This window comes from Phyllostomus hastatus, unplaced genomic scaffold (assembly GCF_019186645.2).
Source record: "Phyllostomus hastatus isolate PE091 unplaced genomic scaffold, TTU_PhHast_1.1 phas_scaffold_60, whole genome shotgun sequence".
NCBI classification, from domain to species: Eukaryota; Metazoa; Chordata; class Mammalia; order Chiroptera; family Phyllostomidae; genus Phyllostomus; species Phyllostomus hastatus.
The window spans coordinates 13827205-13845932 of record NW_025334038.1 but is presented as its reverse complement, the minus strand read 5'-3'; the positions used below and the strand labels follow the sequence as shown (position 1 = coordinate 13845932).

General features: G+C 35.9%; 1 protein-coding gene across 1 annotated transcript in view; it reads right to left on the bottom strand.

The window, feature by feature from the left end:
* The window catches only part of THSD7B (thrombospondin type 1 domain containing 7B), a 776886-nt gene that overhangs the window by 49095 nt on the left and 709063 nt on the right, over positions 1 to 18728 (bottom strand). The window contains exon 17 of the mRNA XM_045826088.1: positions 274 to 418. Coding sequence (XP_045682044.1) covers positions 274 to 418 — 145 coding nt within the window. The remainder of the gene's footprint in view (positions 1 to 273; positions 419 to 18728) is intronic.

The window sequence follows — 18728 nt, the reverse complement described above, 5'->3', positions numbered from 1 at the left end:
CTATCATAGCTTAATTCAACTTTATTCTGAACTGTTGCCAAATTTTTCTAAGCATCTTTGAATTCAGAGATTCCAGGTGGCATTGCTGATTCTACATGAGTGGCTATTTCTTGCTGTAAAGGAACACTGGAAATATCAAACTCTCAGCCTGTCCTGCAATACATTTGTACATTCTATTGTTGGTCCTTAATCTGGAGAATGAATATTAATATGAATATTCTCCCATTAGTCAACATTAAGGGAAAAGGGCATGGCCATGGATTTCATCTATACCTGTCAGATTGTACTGGAACTGGAAGCAATTTTCATTGAGGAGGCAAGGCCGCACCTGGGAGTCTTCAGCACACGTTGTCCTGGAGCTCAGCGAGGGCCTCAGCAGATGGCGGGTTCTTCTCTGCATTGTGTGGGGGTCACATGACTATGGAAACCAAAGAGCAGGCAGAGTTAGGGAAGACCCAGAGTTAGCTGAGAAATTATAATTATCTGTAGGGACGTGTGCAATAACTATAGGAAAGAGACTGCTGAAAACATTAAACATAATATTTAGGACCTAAAACCATTATGTAATGCAATGTAAATAGTTTTTGCTGTTGTCTCCTGACAACTCTTTGTTTTCTATGTTACATGAAGCCTACATTTCTAATACCCATGTATAATTAGGTACATAGAACCTATTTCATCAAATAAAATGTACTCTGTACTCTCAAATAGGCTGCCCCTTAGCAAGTGAAGCATTTTGAATGTTTAAATGAATGAACAAAGGAAGACACTATCCCGGTGCCCTCGGATAGTCTAGCCCAATAGAAAGAATCACACAGAACATTTTAATGAGAACATCATTTTTTAAATCCTGGAACAGAGAGATACACATTGAATTATGAAATCAATATTGCCAACAGATAAGAACTTTCCTCTTATTTGGGAGGCCCTCTGAGTCACCAGTCATGCAGTTTATACCACTGCATGCCATGACTTTTTCAGCAAAATAAATGTACAAATGTGAACTTCAGAGATCTCCTGCAAATATCACTTTTCCCATGGGTCCACATGTTCTCTCATAGCTTTGATGCATGTGATGCCCTTGAGCCAAGTAAACCTGCCTGCCACATATTCTCCAACTGCTTTATCCATAGTGGACCTCAAGTCTCCTTAACTGGAATAATCTCCTTTCAGTTGCCCTACATCCTATCCTTCCCCTCCCTCAGAACACTAATGGGGCTTTAATCACTGACAGTCTTTCTTTTAATAATTAGAAATTCTCCTCTTCTTTACTGAATAACATTCTACCCATGCTGAGGATTACTCCATGCAACCTGCTTCTAAACATATATACATACACATACATTTATATGTTATACCTGCCTTTATAATATTATTATTCTTTATCATCCTGGCTTCTTCCTTTCTTTACAAATTCTTTGGATCATGGTTTCTACTTTCATATCACTCCCTAATATCTTGGTATATATTTTACACAGTGGTTGTTCAAAAAATAACATTAATTATGGTCCTATGGTCCACAACAACACAATTCCAGACCCAGAAGTCTAAAGAGGTACAGAAATGCTCAAGCCATAGGAGAAATAAAAATCTCTGAATTAAAGTCACCAAATTGTTGTTTCCATATTTGGGATGTTCTGTTTATTTTTTATTCCCTTTACCTGTTCAGATATTGCAGCAAGAACATAACCTGTAAATAGAATCTTCACTGTTCTTCACAGTGATAATGTTTGGATGCACTAAACTATGCAGAATGATGCCACAAACTTTTTCTAATTTGAAGTGTCTGGAGCCATTGAAAGACATTTACTGTTCATGTGACTTTATAGTTGGATAACCTTTCAATACTTATAATGTAATTCTATATTTTAATTTTATTGAATGGTCAAGAAGGGCCATTAAAACCAGGTAATTATTCTTAATTATCTTGCAAATTAATCCCACACTAAATGCTTACCAATAGTTTATTATTAGTTCACTACAGAATTTGTTTGCATGGGAAGGAATAATAAATATATACCAATGAAAGAACATGAAATTATCTTGGTAGATATTCCTGATTACTTCTTTTCTACATTATAAAAAATTAATGCCTGGACCAAGTGAATATGCATAAGGATTTAACTACCAGTTTAGCCTAAGCCATCAAATAAAGCAAAAGAAAAAATGACAAACACACACACGTACAAATAAAATTACTAGGTAACCTTGAACAATTCACTTATATACTCTGTACCTTATTTGTTTATCTAAACCTAGGTGAGAAAGGGGTATATTTTGATAAGATTTAAAGATTTCCTTGCAGTCTATCAGTCTCTAGTTTCTAAGAATGGTAGATATGGTTTTAAAATATCTTCTTGAACCTAACCTGTCATTCATAACCATGTGATGTTGATAATCACCTTTTAGAAATTAATATATTGAAAACTGACAATGCAGTTAACTTTCCCACTAATACTTTTTCCATAGAAACAGGCAAAGAGGGGAGCATGAGGGACTAAAACCTACAAACACAGCTCAACCTCATCTTAGGCAATATTTTCACATTCCACCTTATAAACATTGTCCTAGTATTGCTTATAAGTGATAGATGGGCTACTGTTTCTCACAGGGACATAGGCATGGGGCTAAGAAAAAAAAACAGGGAAGGAGGCTTACATCTTTATTGGACCAAGACTCCTCAAATATAAACTTGGATCTCCTGTTTCCTGGTGTATTTATATAAAGATGTGTTGTCAACTTTATAAATAAAAAAGTGAGAAGGCAATGTGTGGATCACTAACCCAAAGTCAACTCTGGGCCAGTTCCATTATTAAAAAATCTGTGTTATATAGCTCAACTTTATTTGCTAGGAAAGGAGATGACCAATAAGTACCAATTATAATACTCCCCACTTCTCTGTGATTTTTCTTTCTGTGGTTTCAGTTGCCAAAGCCAACCATAGTCCAAAAATATTCTATATAAAATTCCAGAAATAATTCATAAGGTTTAAATTGTTCGCTGTTATGAGTAGTGTGATGAAATCTCATACTACCTCACCTGGGATATGAACCATCCCTTTGTCTGGTGTAGCCACACTGTGTATGTTCCCTAGTATCTGAAGGAATAGAATTATTTCTCTAGTTCTCATACATTTTTTATAAAATCTAGATGACAGTTCCCAGAATAACAGAATTTATCATTAAATTAATAAGCATATCAATAAATCAATTTTATTTACCCATATAAATAACAGATAATTTAGATATTTTAAATAAATCTGAATAAGAATGTATAATTTGATATTTTTCTAATCAACACTGATTAGAAAATTATCAAGTACTTGTGAATTTAAGTCACTCTGCAAATTTCTTGTCTGGAGATGAGCATGATTTCAAGGCCTGTCCTTGTCAGCTCTCATTACATATTGAAACCCAATGCCTTTATTCTCTTACAAGGTTTATCTGCTGATTCTGAGATGGTCTCTCCCTCATTTAGTCAATTAGCCTTCCTGCCAGTAGCTTTGCTATTTCTCTCTATATCTTTCATAAGGCAACAATGCATATATGCTATGAACTTCAGTTTTCTTATTTGGAAAAATGGGGTAAAAAGATTCACAAAATTTAAATGAAATTAAAACCCTCATTCTCAAAGTCTGATAAAGGATAAGAAAACCTCTAGGGGAGAAAAATCTGAGACTAAAGAACTGTTAGTCATTCCTCTCATATTTAAAACTTTCTCAGAGATTCTAAGGGGATTGTTACAGAAGTAAAAAAAAGTTATTTGCACATTACAGTGCAACAGAAGAGCAACATCAAAAATATATAGACAGTATGCTCCTTAAAATTAAGTGAAATGTTATCTCCACAAACCTCAAAACTCAAGTGATAGGACTCAGTAAACAGAAATAAAAAAATCATTTTCAGAAATAAATATAAAACTAGACAAAACAAGAATAAAAACACAACAAATATGCTTCAAATACAGAAATGGAAAAAGAAAATTGGAAATTAATAAAATTATTTAAAAATAATTTGAGAAAAACCAACTGAGGAGAAAAGTGGGGCAAAACAGATGCTACATGCACATAAGATTTTACAAAAAAGAAAACCTAAGAGAACAGAACAATATAGAAAGTTTCAAGAAAAATTTTTAAAAGACTCGAAACTACTATTTAGAGGGTGCATTGGAATCACTAATACTGAGCTATATCCTAGTAAAATTATTAGGCTTTAAAGGAAGACCTACAACCTAGATTACTCTACCCAGGAAAGCTATTATTTAGAATGAAAGGGCAGATAAAGTGTTTCCCAGACAAGGTAAAGCTAAAGTAGTTCATCATCACCAAGCCCTTATATGAAATGTTAAAGGGTCTTATCTAAGAACAAAGAAGAAGATCAAAATTATGAACAGTAAAATGACAACAAACTCACAATGATCAAGAACTGAACCTTAAAAAAATAAAACTAAGCAAACAACTAGAACAGGAACAGAATCACAGAAATGGAGATCACATGGAGGGTTATTAGCAGGAAGGGGGATGGGGGAGAATGGGGAAAAAGGTCCAGGGAATAAGAAGCATAAATGGTAAGTACAAAATAGACAGGGGGAGGTTAAGAATAGTATGGGAAATGTAGAAGCCAAATAACTTATATGCATGACCCATGGACATAAGTAAGGGGGGTATTACTGGAGGGAACAGGGTACCAGACAGAGGAGGGCAGAGGGGAGAAAATGCATCAACTATAATAGCAAAATCAACAAAATATACTTAATAAAAATAAAGAAAAATAAATATTCTTTGCGTATCTAGGCAAGAATATGAGAGGGTTTATAAAGATAAAAAGTCAGATTATCATTAGACTTTTTGACAGGAAAACCTCATGTCAGAAAAAATTGCAGAACCATAATAAGGAATACACAAAGAAAAGAACCACTTATGACCTAGTGTTTAATATTGCAAAGTTGACTGTCAATGAAATGATCATAGATAAACTGTTAAAAATGCGAGAACTCAAGGGATATGATTTCCATGAACCATTCTTAGGAATTTACTGGAAACTGAGTTTTACACATCTAATATGGCAGGAAAGTCATCGATGTAAAGATATGTGGAAAGCCAAGTTTACATGCAGAACTTATATAAAGGCTATATGGTATTTGTATTTGTTTCTCACTGACTGGTTTAATTCACTTGGCACAATATTTTCCAGTTCCATCCATGCTATTGCCAAAGGTAGAAGTTCCTATGTGATCTCACTTACAAGTGGAACCTAACGAACAAAATAAACTAATGAGCAAAACAGAATCAGAGACATAGAAACATGGAACAGGATGATAGTGGCCAGAGGAGTGGAGAGAGAGGGATAATGGTGGAAAGAAAGGGAAGGGACTAAGTCAAAAACATGTATGAATGACCCACGGACATAGACAATGGTGTGGGGATTGACTATGGGAGTGGGGGGCGGGCTGGGCAAGGAGGGCAAAGGGGGAAAAATCGGGACAACTGTAACAGAATAACAATAAATAAATTAAAAACTAAGAAATTAAAATTAAAAATGATGTATAATCTGAAGATATAGATAAAATGCAAATGTAAAAGAATGAGGAGGGCCTATGTAAAACTAACATTTCTAAGTACTTATGTTAGTGGTAGTATAGGGATCATTATTCTGAGAAGGCTTTTCATATTATGTGGAAAAAAGCAAATGTATAATTATGATATATTTTTTTATCTCCAGTGTCCTTGATGAAGTTGATTCTCAGTATAGAAAAAAGGAGATATCGATGTATCAGTAAGATAGAGCTTATGTGAACTATTATAATTCATCTTTATAAACTCACAAAATATTTCAGCTTCAAAATAAAAAATAATGGTAGTATAAATTTCAAAGCCCTGCCTACTGAAGTGGCCTAGAAACAGGCATGTGGCCCAGCAGGCATGGACATCCCTAGGGTCCTTCCTGTGGCATTAAAGAACCCTTTGCACTAAAAGAGGCAGAGCTTTTTAGAAAAACAAGAAATGCGCAAGATGAGCCTGGCACACCTTGGCCTATCAGACAGCAAGGATGCTAACAAGGACCACAAGTCTTTATTCAAATGTTTGTCAAACAAATGTGTGAGCATTAATATAAATGATAACTAAAACAGATTAAAACATTGACTTTATTTCAATCTGTGATTTTGTAACTCTACAAAAATAGTGACATGCAGTGAAGGATGCTAAGAAAACAACTCCTTATTTTGAAAACTGGTAAATGAAGGGCAAATACACATTTTTCATGCTGCATTTTCTACATAAAATGGATCAATAGTTAATATCAGTTGGGGTAAAATTTATCCTTATAAAAGTACTTCCACAGGTGTGGAAGGATGATAGAACATAGGTGTTCCAATTTTTTCATATTTCCTAAATGGTAAAAGGGTCTAGGAATTGAACACCAATGATACCTAAACTCACAAAAAGAGATAACCAGACACGGCCTTCTGAAATAGAGCACATTTTATGAAGGAGTTTTGCCCTGAATCTGATTGCACCTCTATAACTCCCAATTTACAGGAAATTCAAGGACAGAGGGCCATATTAAGCCCTACTATTGGGGATGCATTTACTAGACAAACTGGGTAATTCTATACAAAAGATGGCTTGTTTTCCTTGCCAATGAATGGTTATTGAGAAAAAGGAAAGAAATGAGAGAAAAAACTAGATAAAAATATATCTAAAGTCATTATAAAACCGGCATAACTAAGCTATAATGTCCAGCTACGCAGATTATAGTTCTAAAGGAAAAGATCACCGAAGTCAGTAGGGAATTTGCTTCTGAGGGAGGTGAGGAGGTTATATTAGGAAGAAACGGTGAAGCTTTTTGTGGGTAACTTCCAAGTTTCTGCCTTCTAACCTGGGTGGCTGTTTGATGACTAAACTGAACATTTATTTTGTGTGGTTTTCCATATTTGTGTTAAAGGGAATATTTTTAAAAGTTAGAAAAACTTTCTCGTACTATCCTTGGTTTCTTTTCGTTGTAGGATTTGATAGTTTCCCATCAGCAGACTTTTCCTCAGTGTGTTGTTTTTTACAGTGTGTTAATAGATCCCAATGGAGAAAAAGCAAATGCATTTAGAAAACATTGAAATAAATAAATAGCTAAGCAAGGATTTTTTTACAATAGATTTTTACTATATTTGGCAGAGTCTCCTATTAAGTCATAGAAATTTATTCTCTCTTTTTCCCTGTGCACAGAAGTGAACCACATTTCCCCGCCTTCCTTGCAGTTGGTGTAACTGTGCAACTGTGGTTTGACAAATGAGAGGGAAGTGGAAGATGGTGTGTGACACTCCCCTTCTGACCCTAAAGACTCCCACACATCTCCCCCATTCTCCTCGCCCTCTCTAGTGAGCTGAAATGGCGACAACAGGAAGGATTTTCAATGCCAACTTGAAGATGGCAGACCCTGCACACTCTGCATTAGTCTGGGCCCCGAATGACTGCATGAAATGGACAGTGTCCTTTTCCCACTGAGGACTGTTTTGTGGGGAAAAAACTTATATTCCATTTGAACCATACACTTTTGGGTTATATGTTTTCACAAATTATCTAGAACTATTTATGACTATCTTAAAGTCTCAGGTTTTTAAGTGTCAGTTTAACATTTCATATGACACATTTGGGAAATATGAACTTACGGGTTTAAAGACATAAATGAACATGAAATTCCTTGTAAACTATAAATTGTTAAATTATTATCTATGTGAATCAATTCCTACCTTTGAAAACTCTTATAGTAAGGTTTCCATATACTTTAAACAAATACTTTTGAGAATACATTAAATACAAGGCATTGCACCAATGAATAAAACATCACTCAGGGAAGATTTTCTTATTTTACTTTGGATTTTCAAGAGATCATACCTTGTCTACACAAAAGACTTACAATTACAATTTAAAAGAGTATGTTAAGAATTTAAAAGGAAATATAGTTATTTCATCCTTCCTATACAACAAAAGCATTGCCGAACTTGCCTGTGAGGAAGTTAAGTTTAATTTACTAATTGTGTGTGTTGCAAAGTAAGGTGGCAGGTAAATAAGGTTGGTGTTAGTCATCCAAAGATGTGCCCATCAGTGAATGACTGTATTAAAAAAAATGTGGTACATTTATACAATGGAATACTATGCAGCAGAAAGAAAGAAGGAGCTCCTACCCTTTGCAACAGCACAGATAGAACTGGAGAGCATTATGCTAAGTGAAATAAGCCAGGTGGTGAAAGACAAATACCACATGATCTCACCTATAAGAGGAACCTAATCAGCAAAACAAACAAGCAAGCAAAATATAACCAGAGACATTGAAATACAAAATGAACTGACAGTAACCAGAAAGAAGGGGGAGAGGATACTGGGGAGAAAAGGAGGAAGGATCATCAAGGAACATGCATAAAGGACACATGGACAAAGCCAAAGTGGGGTAGAATTGAGAGTAGGAGGTGGGGATGGCTGGAGTGAGGGGTAGCAGTAGGGGAAAAATGGAGACAACTGTACTTGAACAACAATAAAAAAGTATAAAAAAAACAAAGAAGTGTTTTTTTTCAAATGTCAGGTTGCGATATATTAGTGGGTTGTGAATACTATATTATTAACTAATAATTTTACAATGCTTATTATGTTCCGGTCACTATTTTACGTTTAAATTAATTTATTTTGTCAACATAACGGCCTTATGAAGTAGACATATTATCTCCCCCATTTTCAGATGGCACAGAGACATTAAGTAATTTCATCAAGATCACACAGCTAGAGAAGGGAAGAGCCAAGATTCCAATCCCAGTCTTATAGAGTACAAGTTCTTAGCTATGCTTCTTGGTTTTCCATTTAGTGCCCAAAACAGCACTTTTAAAACTGAGAGAGCACAGCATAGAAAATGTCTATCATATACTCAGAATAAAAATATTTTCTGAAATGGTTATTTCTGAATACACACACACATATGTAACTAAATTATGTATATACCCATTTGTTACATAAAATGTGCATTTCCTACTGGATCTTATGGTCAAAAACATCCAAAAGGCACCAATCTAATAAAAATGCTTATCAAAAGAATTATTTCATTAAATGAACTGTCATGATCATTATTGCAAGACTTTTTATTATTTAGGTTTGCTTTTTATTTTTCAAGTATGAACTGTAACTTGTTTTTACAGGGGCGGGTGTTCATTCTTTCTAGAGTATTTCTCTCTACCATAAAAATTATTTGTGTCTTTAAATACCAGGATTAATTTCAGGACAGAATACTTATTAAATTAAGTTTGTACCTAAAAAACTTCTGTTTACTTTCAATATATTTTAAATATAATCCCGTAAGAAAAATTAATTTATTAAGCATATCCCTTACCATAGGAAATGCATATGCATGTAGGTTGCTGCCTGTATCCTATCTAAATAAATTGGAACTAGCCAGAGGGGAGACCAACATGGGGTGCCTCTGTAAACTTTTCATGTATTGGAAGAGCAATTACATTCAGAATATTCCCTTCCAGTGTTCTTTATGACACAATAGGAAGTGAAGTCAAAACACAAATATAGTTACTCACCCTTTAGGCATGGGGTAATGCACATGTACCATGTGTATTACCATATATTGAAAGGGAGTAGAAGGTACAGTATCAAATTGGGCACTCCAGCAGTAAGGCATAAGAAGCATTTCAGTGTCTATGTTTTAACCCCTCTCATCTAATGATCTAGGCATTCTTTTGACCTTAGCTAAACTCTTCTGTAGGTACACCATGGTTCAAGTGTGGTTTCAGGTGAACATCATCTGGAAATGTGTTAAAAATGCAAATCATTGTGCCATATCCCAGACTCAATAAATCAAAACCTCTGGGGGAACCTCACAGCTCCTAGGCTGGCATTAAGCAACCTATGCTTTAATGGGCCCTCCAGGTAATTTTAACATACTGTCTAGTTTTACAACCACTCTCCTCAAACCTCTGCTTCCCCTTTACATGTGCAACAACATACTCCTCATTCATTTCCCATCCCCAGCATCCTCCTCCAGTCTTTCCTGCTTCTGCTAGTGACAACTCCAGCCTCTGCCCCACCCCCGAGCTCAGGTCGAAACCTTTGGAATCATCTTTGACTTCTTTGGTTTTTCTCACATACCCCAAGCAAGTCCTTTCAGCTCTAACTTCAAAAATAAAATGTATGATTTATCTACTTCTCCCCATTTGCACCACTCCTACATTGGTCAAAGTCACTATTGCCTTTCACTTTGATTATAACAATAGCCTTTTATAACTGATTCTGTTCTTCTTGTTCTACAGATGACATTGAACTCTAAGGCCAGAATTAGCCTGTTCAAATAATGCAAATTAGATCCCTTAACTCCTCCCTTCTATAACCTTCAAATGTTTCCCAACTTAGTGTGAAAATCAAGTCCAATTCTATTGCCTACAAAGTCCTACACAATCTGGCCCTGCATTATCTCTGAATCTCATGACCTTCTATTTTCCTGTTTGCACACCACTCCATTTACCACCCGGGCCTCCTAGGTGGTCTTGGAGAACTCCAACCATCCCCTCATCTCAAGGCTTTTCTTGCTGTTCCTTCTATCTGCAATGCTCTTCTTCCAGAACCTGCATGACTTGCTCCTTTACTTCCTTCAGTCACTGCTCTCCTAATCAAAAGCCTTCTGTGACTATGCTGTATAGATATCAGTGGCTCCTCCATGTCACTCTTTGTCCCTGTATATATTTTCTTAATATCAGTTATCACTATCTGACATTCTATTATATATTAAATTAATGCTTTTTGAAGTGTCTGTTTAAATTATACATCTTCCCACTATGAGAATTAAGCTCCATGAGATCTAGAACTTGGGTTTGTTGACTGTTGATATTTCCAGGACCTGAAATAGGCTCAGACCCAGAAGAGACACTTTAATACACAGATTTCAACAGACAGTCTATTAGTGAGTGATACACATTGCCAGTGCACTCTGGCTTTCTCATTGGCTCAAATAGAGAGAGCAATTATCACTTAGCATCCCCAGGACTTTGGGGTAGCTAATGAATTTAAATGAGGATAATAAATGTAAGTACTCTGAGTTTCTGGGAGTTTGAGAATTTACAAGTACAGTGAATTTTTATTATTAATATATTTTGCATAGGTAAAAAGAAAGCATACAGCAAAGTAATATTACTATGACATCATAGAAAACCTGATCCAAAATTAAAACTGTGCAAACTAAAAGTGACTGGTGAATGAGAAAGGTCAGGGCTTGGATCTCTGAGCACTACAGTGATAGGGTTTGTTCCTTCCTACTTATTACCCTAGATTTGAGGCATCTGACAAGTATGTATGAAAGAACAGGCTCTTATAGCTTCTGCTTGTCTTTTGGGAATTTAAGTGGATAATAACAATGGGAATTGAAATCACATTCTGGATGCTATCCTATATCCCAAATAACAGCAACAGGCAACATTTTAGAGTATGAACACATGCCTAGTACTGTAATGAACATTCCACAGCAATTATCTCATAAAGCTCTTTTCCCTTAATCTAACCTCCCAGTAATCTAGATATACTTTTAATATTCTTGGTATTACAGATGATGAAATTGAAGCTTAAAGAATATAACAACTTTACAGTAGGTGTTCAAGCAAGAATTTGAATCTGGGAGCCCTAATGTGCTCCTCAGTATCTTCAAATGTAGTGATACTTGCAGAGTATTTTGCAGTAGGGACAGTGGGTAAAACAATATATCACAGTGCTGTATTGTGACTGTGGCTTTTGTGGCTATTTATTGTAACCTGAAAAGCACTTAGTATGGACAGTGGTAATTAGAGATGGAAAAAGAGAGACCAGATGTAAGGAACCATGGCTTATTAACTAATCAAAAAGCAAGATAAATCACAGACTGAAGAATGAGAGTCAGCCAGGGATAGAACAGTGAATAAGGCTTGCTGCCTGCCTTTGAGGAATGCACCGTTGCTCCCAGTCTAGGGTCTGGCTTGTCAGATTTAGGGAGTTCATTGGAAGCAGGAGTGCCAGACACACGTCTCAGTATAATGGGGCTGACAAGGGCAGGGGCAGAAGCTACGATATCATCAAAATGATATAATGTTCCTCGTAAGGCTTTGCTAGACTACTGCTAAGAGAAAGTTAGGATGACACATAAATGTCAGGAGATTGTGGCTTAGCTAAGATGTTTGGGTGAAGATTTTATAATGGTCACAGACCTACCCACATTGCCTTCTGGCTGGTATTTTATAACACTAAGAAATTGTGAAGGTAGATATTTACAAACCAACCAGAGGGCTTGGAACAGATGAATAATATGTGGTATATCCAATAAGAGAATCTGAGGTTGTCAGTTCTTTATATTATTGTTGGAGATTGGGCAAGAAGAAAAGACCCAAGTAGAGGCCAAATACTGGCCTTTCTTCCTCAGAAATGTCAGAGTCATGCAAGAGAAATAAAGACTGAAGAGACTAAAGAGATATGATCATTAAATGCAATATGGTCTGGATCCCATAATCAGAGGAATATGAATGCTACATAAGGCATTATTGGGACCACTTGGAACGTGGGAATATAGCCCATATACTACCTATAAGTATTGTATCACTGTTATATTTCCTGAATTTGTTAACTGTGCTGTGATTATGTTAGAAAATATCCTTGAACTTAAGAAATGCATATGGGATTATCAATATTAAGGGTAAAAAGGTGTGATGCCTTCAAAATATGGTCAAATGGTTCAGAAATGATAATAGCATGTGTAAATATACACACAAATACCATTCTTCATGTGTGTGTGTGAGACTGTGTGTAGAGGGCTGGTAGAGAGAGAGTTGACCAAGCTTATGTGGCAAACTTAAAAATTCTATGTGCACATTTTCTGTACATTCAAAAATATTTTGAAATAAATTTTCTTCAATAAGAGAGAACCATAAATGGCACTGGCATACCAATATTCAGGAGACACCAATAAATGACTGAAATGAAACATGCATTTTTAACTACGTGCTACTAAGGTTCTTTATGTGGCAACTCCTATTTGAATTGAGGGCACACTCCTTTTAAAAAATAAATGTATTGGGGTGACATTGGTTACTAAAATTACATAGGTTTGAAGTGTACATTTCTGTGATACATCATCTGTATTGCATTGGGTGCCCACCACCCAGCGTCAAATCTTCCATCACCTTACTGTTCTTTGTGTCTAGGCATTTTTGTTTGTTTATTTTTCTTGTATGTTCATTTATCACTTTTAGTTTTATATCCCACATATGAGTGAAATCATGGTTCTTAACTTTTTCTGTCTGATTTATTTCACTAAGCACACTAACTCTTAATCTCAATCTTTCTCTCTTTCTCTTTCTCTTTCCCTTTCTTCTGCATCTTTTCTTTTCCATGTGATGCTTACTTTCTTTTATCACTTTAATCCCCAACTCTGTAAGGACCAAATGACAGTCAGACCAAAATAAGCAATAAAGTGCACTGGGGCTCCTGCCAGAGCTGGGCCTGGAATGCTGTTTGTAATGAAATCCCAGGACAAAAGTCCTGGTCTCTGCCTGCAGGGTAGGAGTGCAGGGCCCCTCTTTAGAACCCAGAAAACTAAAAGGGGGTCATGTCTGTGATGTTCCTGTTTGACTGTTTTTGCCTCTCTGTATTCCCTATCCTCACCATAAACCAAAGAAAAGTGTCAAACTGCATGTAGGATGTCTCTGGGCTCTCACTTTCATTTTGCCTTTCCCCCCTTCCCACCAGAGATGTTCGGGTCCCTTTTCTCTCAGAGGAATGCACCCTTGGTTAGCCAAAGCATCTTGATTTGCTAGGGGAAGTATTGTTATTAAGGGCTATGCCCAGGGCTAGTAACACAGAGGGAAACTCTAATCTAGGTTTATTCTTCCTATTACACCATTGTTCTAGGCTCTCATTCTCAATCTTTTCTTTCTTCTTTTTAACTCCCCCTTTCTCATTATCCTCCTATTCTCACCTAACTAACCCTTACTAATCTCTGAGGTTTCCATGTAAATAATCTCTCCTTGGAAAATTTACTGATCCTCCAAGGGATGAGAAAATGTGTCAAGATATGCTCTCATGACACCCTGTGCTTTTTCTCTTCTAACATCTTCTGCTCTGTTGAAATTGATGAGGAATTTTCCATGTCTTTCATAACATTAGTTAGGTTTCTTCAGGACAAGGAATCTTCATTGTCATGGCCCCAGTGTCTAACATAGCATTTGTCACACAGCAAGCACTTAATACTTGTTGAATATAAAATATTTACTATTTACTTCTGCTGAATGATTCACACGTCAATCCCTGCCTGCTGTAACTTCTGAGTTGTGCACTATTTTCCAATTTTCCTGAATTACTGAGGTTAAATAACCTGCCCAAAGTGCCAGAGCTAAGAAGGGCACAGAGAGGAAAGAGAACACAACACATTTGGATTATTTCTACAGCTCAAACTTATTTCCTATAATTGTGTACTCAGCATTGCTATGGATCTAACACTTGCCTGTCAGCATGAAAATCAGCATCTAGAAAATAAGATACACAACTTAATTGCATCTTATCTGAGGGCCTTCTGAAATAGAAAAATAATATGGGGGATGGAAATATGATCTCCAGAAAATCTATAATTATAAATGAATTTAAAATAAAAAACACCCATAGTATTAGTATCTGCAATTTCAGAATTATCATTTTTCTATTAATACTGCAAATAATCAATGCAGTATTTAAAAAATTAAAAAAATCCCACAGATAAATATCAAGAACTAGGGAATACTAGTGGGATATGATAAATCTAATATAGTGAAACACATTACATATTTATTTAAGAAACAACAGTTCATGGAAAATTATTCATAGGTATTTTTCAAGATAATATGTATAGTGTAACCTAAATGGAAAGGAGGTTAAGACTTGGAGAGAAACACATAAATTTTAAAAAGCTGAAGTGCATACAAAAACCAGCAAGAGATCTCTCTGTCCATTACAGCTCATCAGACATGCCATTGTGTGGAGAGTTCCCATGGCGATCAATACTGTCATGTGCAACGGACATCGATACATTTCCACATAAGCAACCTGCAGGATGGAAATGATGCAAAGAAGGACTTGTAGGATAACCTTTGGGTACTGTAAACATGTTTAAAATTCAAAGTGAATATCTGGCCTTTTCTTCTTGGTCATGAAACATACAACTGGGATGGAATAGAAATCACAAGTAAAACAGGATACAGATCACAAACCTGAGTTCAAAACTGCTAATGTGTAGTAGTTTGATACTGAAGTTTGAATAACAGCCATCATTGACAGTAAAGACATCTCACATAGCTCAAAGAGAGGAATTAAGTCATTTCAAAATATTAAATTTTATATTTCACTATTTTAAAAAGTTGAAATAATCACTCATTTCATAATTCTTGAAGACAACTCTGTACCTTCTTTCACAGAGCTACAAGCAGTGAGAAATATTCATATAAGAGAATTTGGGCTTACACCTGTTTTAAAATGTTCAGTATTACAAATATTTTATGCATTTGTAGTCCTCAGTAAAAAAATCACATTTGATATTTCAAAAAGTAATTATTATATTCACTTTTATAGATCAATAAACTGAGTGTCAAAGAGTGTCAGCAACCTATCAAAGTCTCACAGCATGAGAAGAGAAACCAGAATCTCAATATCCCCTTTCTGCTACCTTCTTAGATGTCAAACACTGCATGAAGTACTGTCTTTACATACCTGCTTTATGAATAATGTTTTACTAATACTAACTCAATAGAAAGAAGAATGATTTTATTATTATAACAGTGGCTAATTAATTAGTCTCTATTCTCCATTATAAATTATACAGTTGAGTGAAATCTTTTAAATACACTAGGCAGTGATTTGGATGTTCCTATATTAAATTTATCCTATAAGAGAAGTTGGAGATTTCAAGAATTTATTTTAGCACATAGTGATTATGAAAGGGGCATTGACAGAAATCTATTTCCTTAAGAAACTAAAGTCATTGCCTCTAGAAATAAGTCATTTTTCCATGTCTGTTTCTTCACTCATAGATTTACCTTTCACCATTCACAATAAAATGAAGACAATGAAATGAGATCAATTTGAGATTACTTTGAAAAACAACAAACTTTCTACAACTACAAAGTGGTGTTGTCCAACTATGGGGCTCTCATGGGAAGAGGAAGAGTTCATGCTGTGCCTCGAGAGAGCAGTTCATCAAAGTGTCCTCTAAATGAAAACCCAGAGTCCTCCAGTTTTAGCTCATCATCAATTACCCAAAGGTTGGAGCCATTAAATCCAGTGCCACCAGAAACAAATTGAAAATTGGTGGAGCACAAAATAGATGACAGCCAGACCCCGGGATGTAAGTCAGTGAGCGTGAGGAGGGCTGGCGGCATGTGCAGCACAAACAGAACCCCCCATTGGAAGGATTCTCCACTGGCCACTGACAAGGACTCAGAAGCAAAGAATACACATCAAGGAGAATTGGGAGTGTATTCCATTAAGAAGCATGGCATGTTTCCTTAGCCTGGAGAGGCCCAACAGCACCAGAGAGAGGCAAAGGAAAGCAGTAGGTTAATGTAGGAGGCAACAGGCCACTGTAAGTTCAGAATGAAACACAGTTAACAGAGGCAAGATAAGATGAATTCTACTAAACACTCATGATGACTTTTCATAAGATTAGAATAACTTCCCACAATTATGAACAGATAAGTCGAACTGTAGGAATATGGTTGCCATCTTTTGAATTAGGCACAATTTCAAATTTGAAACTTCCAACCTCAGGTATTATGAGTCTTATTATTATTTTACTTCTATGTCTTTTACATTCCTTCCTAATAAAAAGGGGCTAATAATGCTATGAGTATTAAATGATATAATAACATACAAAATGCCTGGCATAGAGCAATACTGTTTGTTTTTTAATTGACTTTTACTCAAAAGAAAGGTTCCAAGGATACACTGAAACCAATGGTGTATGCTGTTTCCAAAGGTGAATGCCCACTTTGCTTTCTGATGGGTCCTGAATTCTAATGAAACTGATAGAGTTAGGAGTGGGCAAAATGTGTCTGCTATGATTCCTATATAATTGGGTGGGGGTGGGGGAAGGGAGGGAGAAGGAGTCAGAGAGAGAGCAGAAAGAGAAGAAGGAAAAAGGAAAAAGGAAAAAGAGAACACAAAGGAGGCCTAAAGACATTGGAAAACAGTCACTCCTTGTGGGCACAAGCCTGCAGGGCATTCTGAGTCTTCCAGGAATGACAGGTTTGTAGGCAAAGGGCAGTAAGGAGCCAATTATGAGCAGTGAAAATTACTCCATATGCTTCTTGTAGATTTCTTCTTATTATATATTAAATTCCCTAGATTCTATTAAATAGCAAAGCCTTATAAAAACATTCAAAATGAATTTCTTTGAGCTAGATGTTTATCGATATCATATGAGAAAAGAGGAAAAACCAGAAAAATCTCTAAGGTTTTCTTTAGAGGGTTGTAAATCATTGAATTATGAGTTACATAGATATTTACAAGCTTGGCCTAGATAGAGTATAGTAATCTATAAATGCTGTTCAAGTGATTTATGGTACAACTGTTCTAACACATTAACAACAGCAGGAAATGCATTTAATTTATTCTCAAGGAGGCACATTTACATTATTCACAACAAGCCATTTATGGGGAAATGTGCAACCCTTAAACTAAAGTGAATGCATCTCTAGTGGGCTTTGAACAGTTATAACTGTCTAATGAATGCTCATATCCTAACTTACTGTACAGGCCAGTGTAAATGTTCTCCAGCTATCCTGTGAGCACTTCCTGAATTAGTGAACAGCTCAGGCACGCATAGCAGCATCTATGGACTGAACTTATCTGGGTCCTGAATGGTAAAGAACCTCTGTTACTTCCTGAAATTTTGCAAGGGCATGAAAAAGAAAGTCATCTATTATTCCTGATCTTATAGTTCATATTTATCAGATGTAGCAGAAAAATAATTTAAGGTTCTGAGAATCCCCTAGAATCTTTGGCTACTGTCCGGAAAATGAACCACTGCTCTAATTTGCATTCTTCTTGCATCAAGAATGAAAACAGTTCTGGGCTTCTCTAGCTTCTTTATTAAAAAATACACATGTATACAGCTTGGAGACTGAGGTGAAGAAGAAAGAGTCAGGAACAGGAGAGGGAGTGAGAGAGTGAAGGAATGAGAGACATAGGAACAGGGAGCCCCATGCTAAATTATCAGCTGCTTTCATATGTTCTATTATTTATTTCTCTGAGGAGCCCCTTGAGGTGCAGTTACCTAAATAGCTACAATATATATGTGAAAAGTGAGGACTATTCCTCTAGACACAATTACACTTCTAATAGTCAATCTTTTACCAATAAACTGTATAGCCACATTTTAAACCATAACTGCCAAAAATGTGTACTCTTTGCAGGTCTTAGCTTAGAAAACTCAGTAAACAGAATATTGCTCTTTTACTAATTTAGAAAGCTAAGTTTTATAAAATGAAGTTATGGTATGTGTTTGAAACATAATACATTTCATTGATTTTGGGTATTGTGTTCTTGATGATGCTTCCAGTTTCTCTAACTATATGCTCTCTGTCCTTTGGCCATTGGTCAGGTCACTCCCTGTGCCTATGCAACATAAATGAACTAGAAGCCTGATAACCTCTGTTGTAGTGATACAGTACCTATGAACAATCTCCATCTTTTATAAGACAAC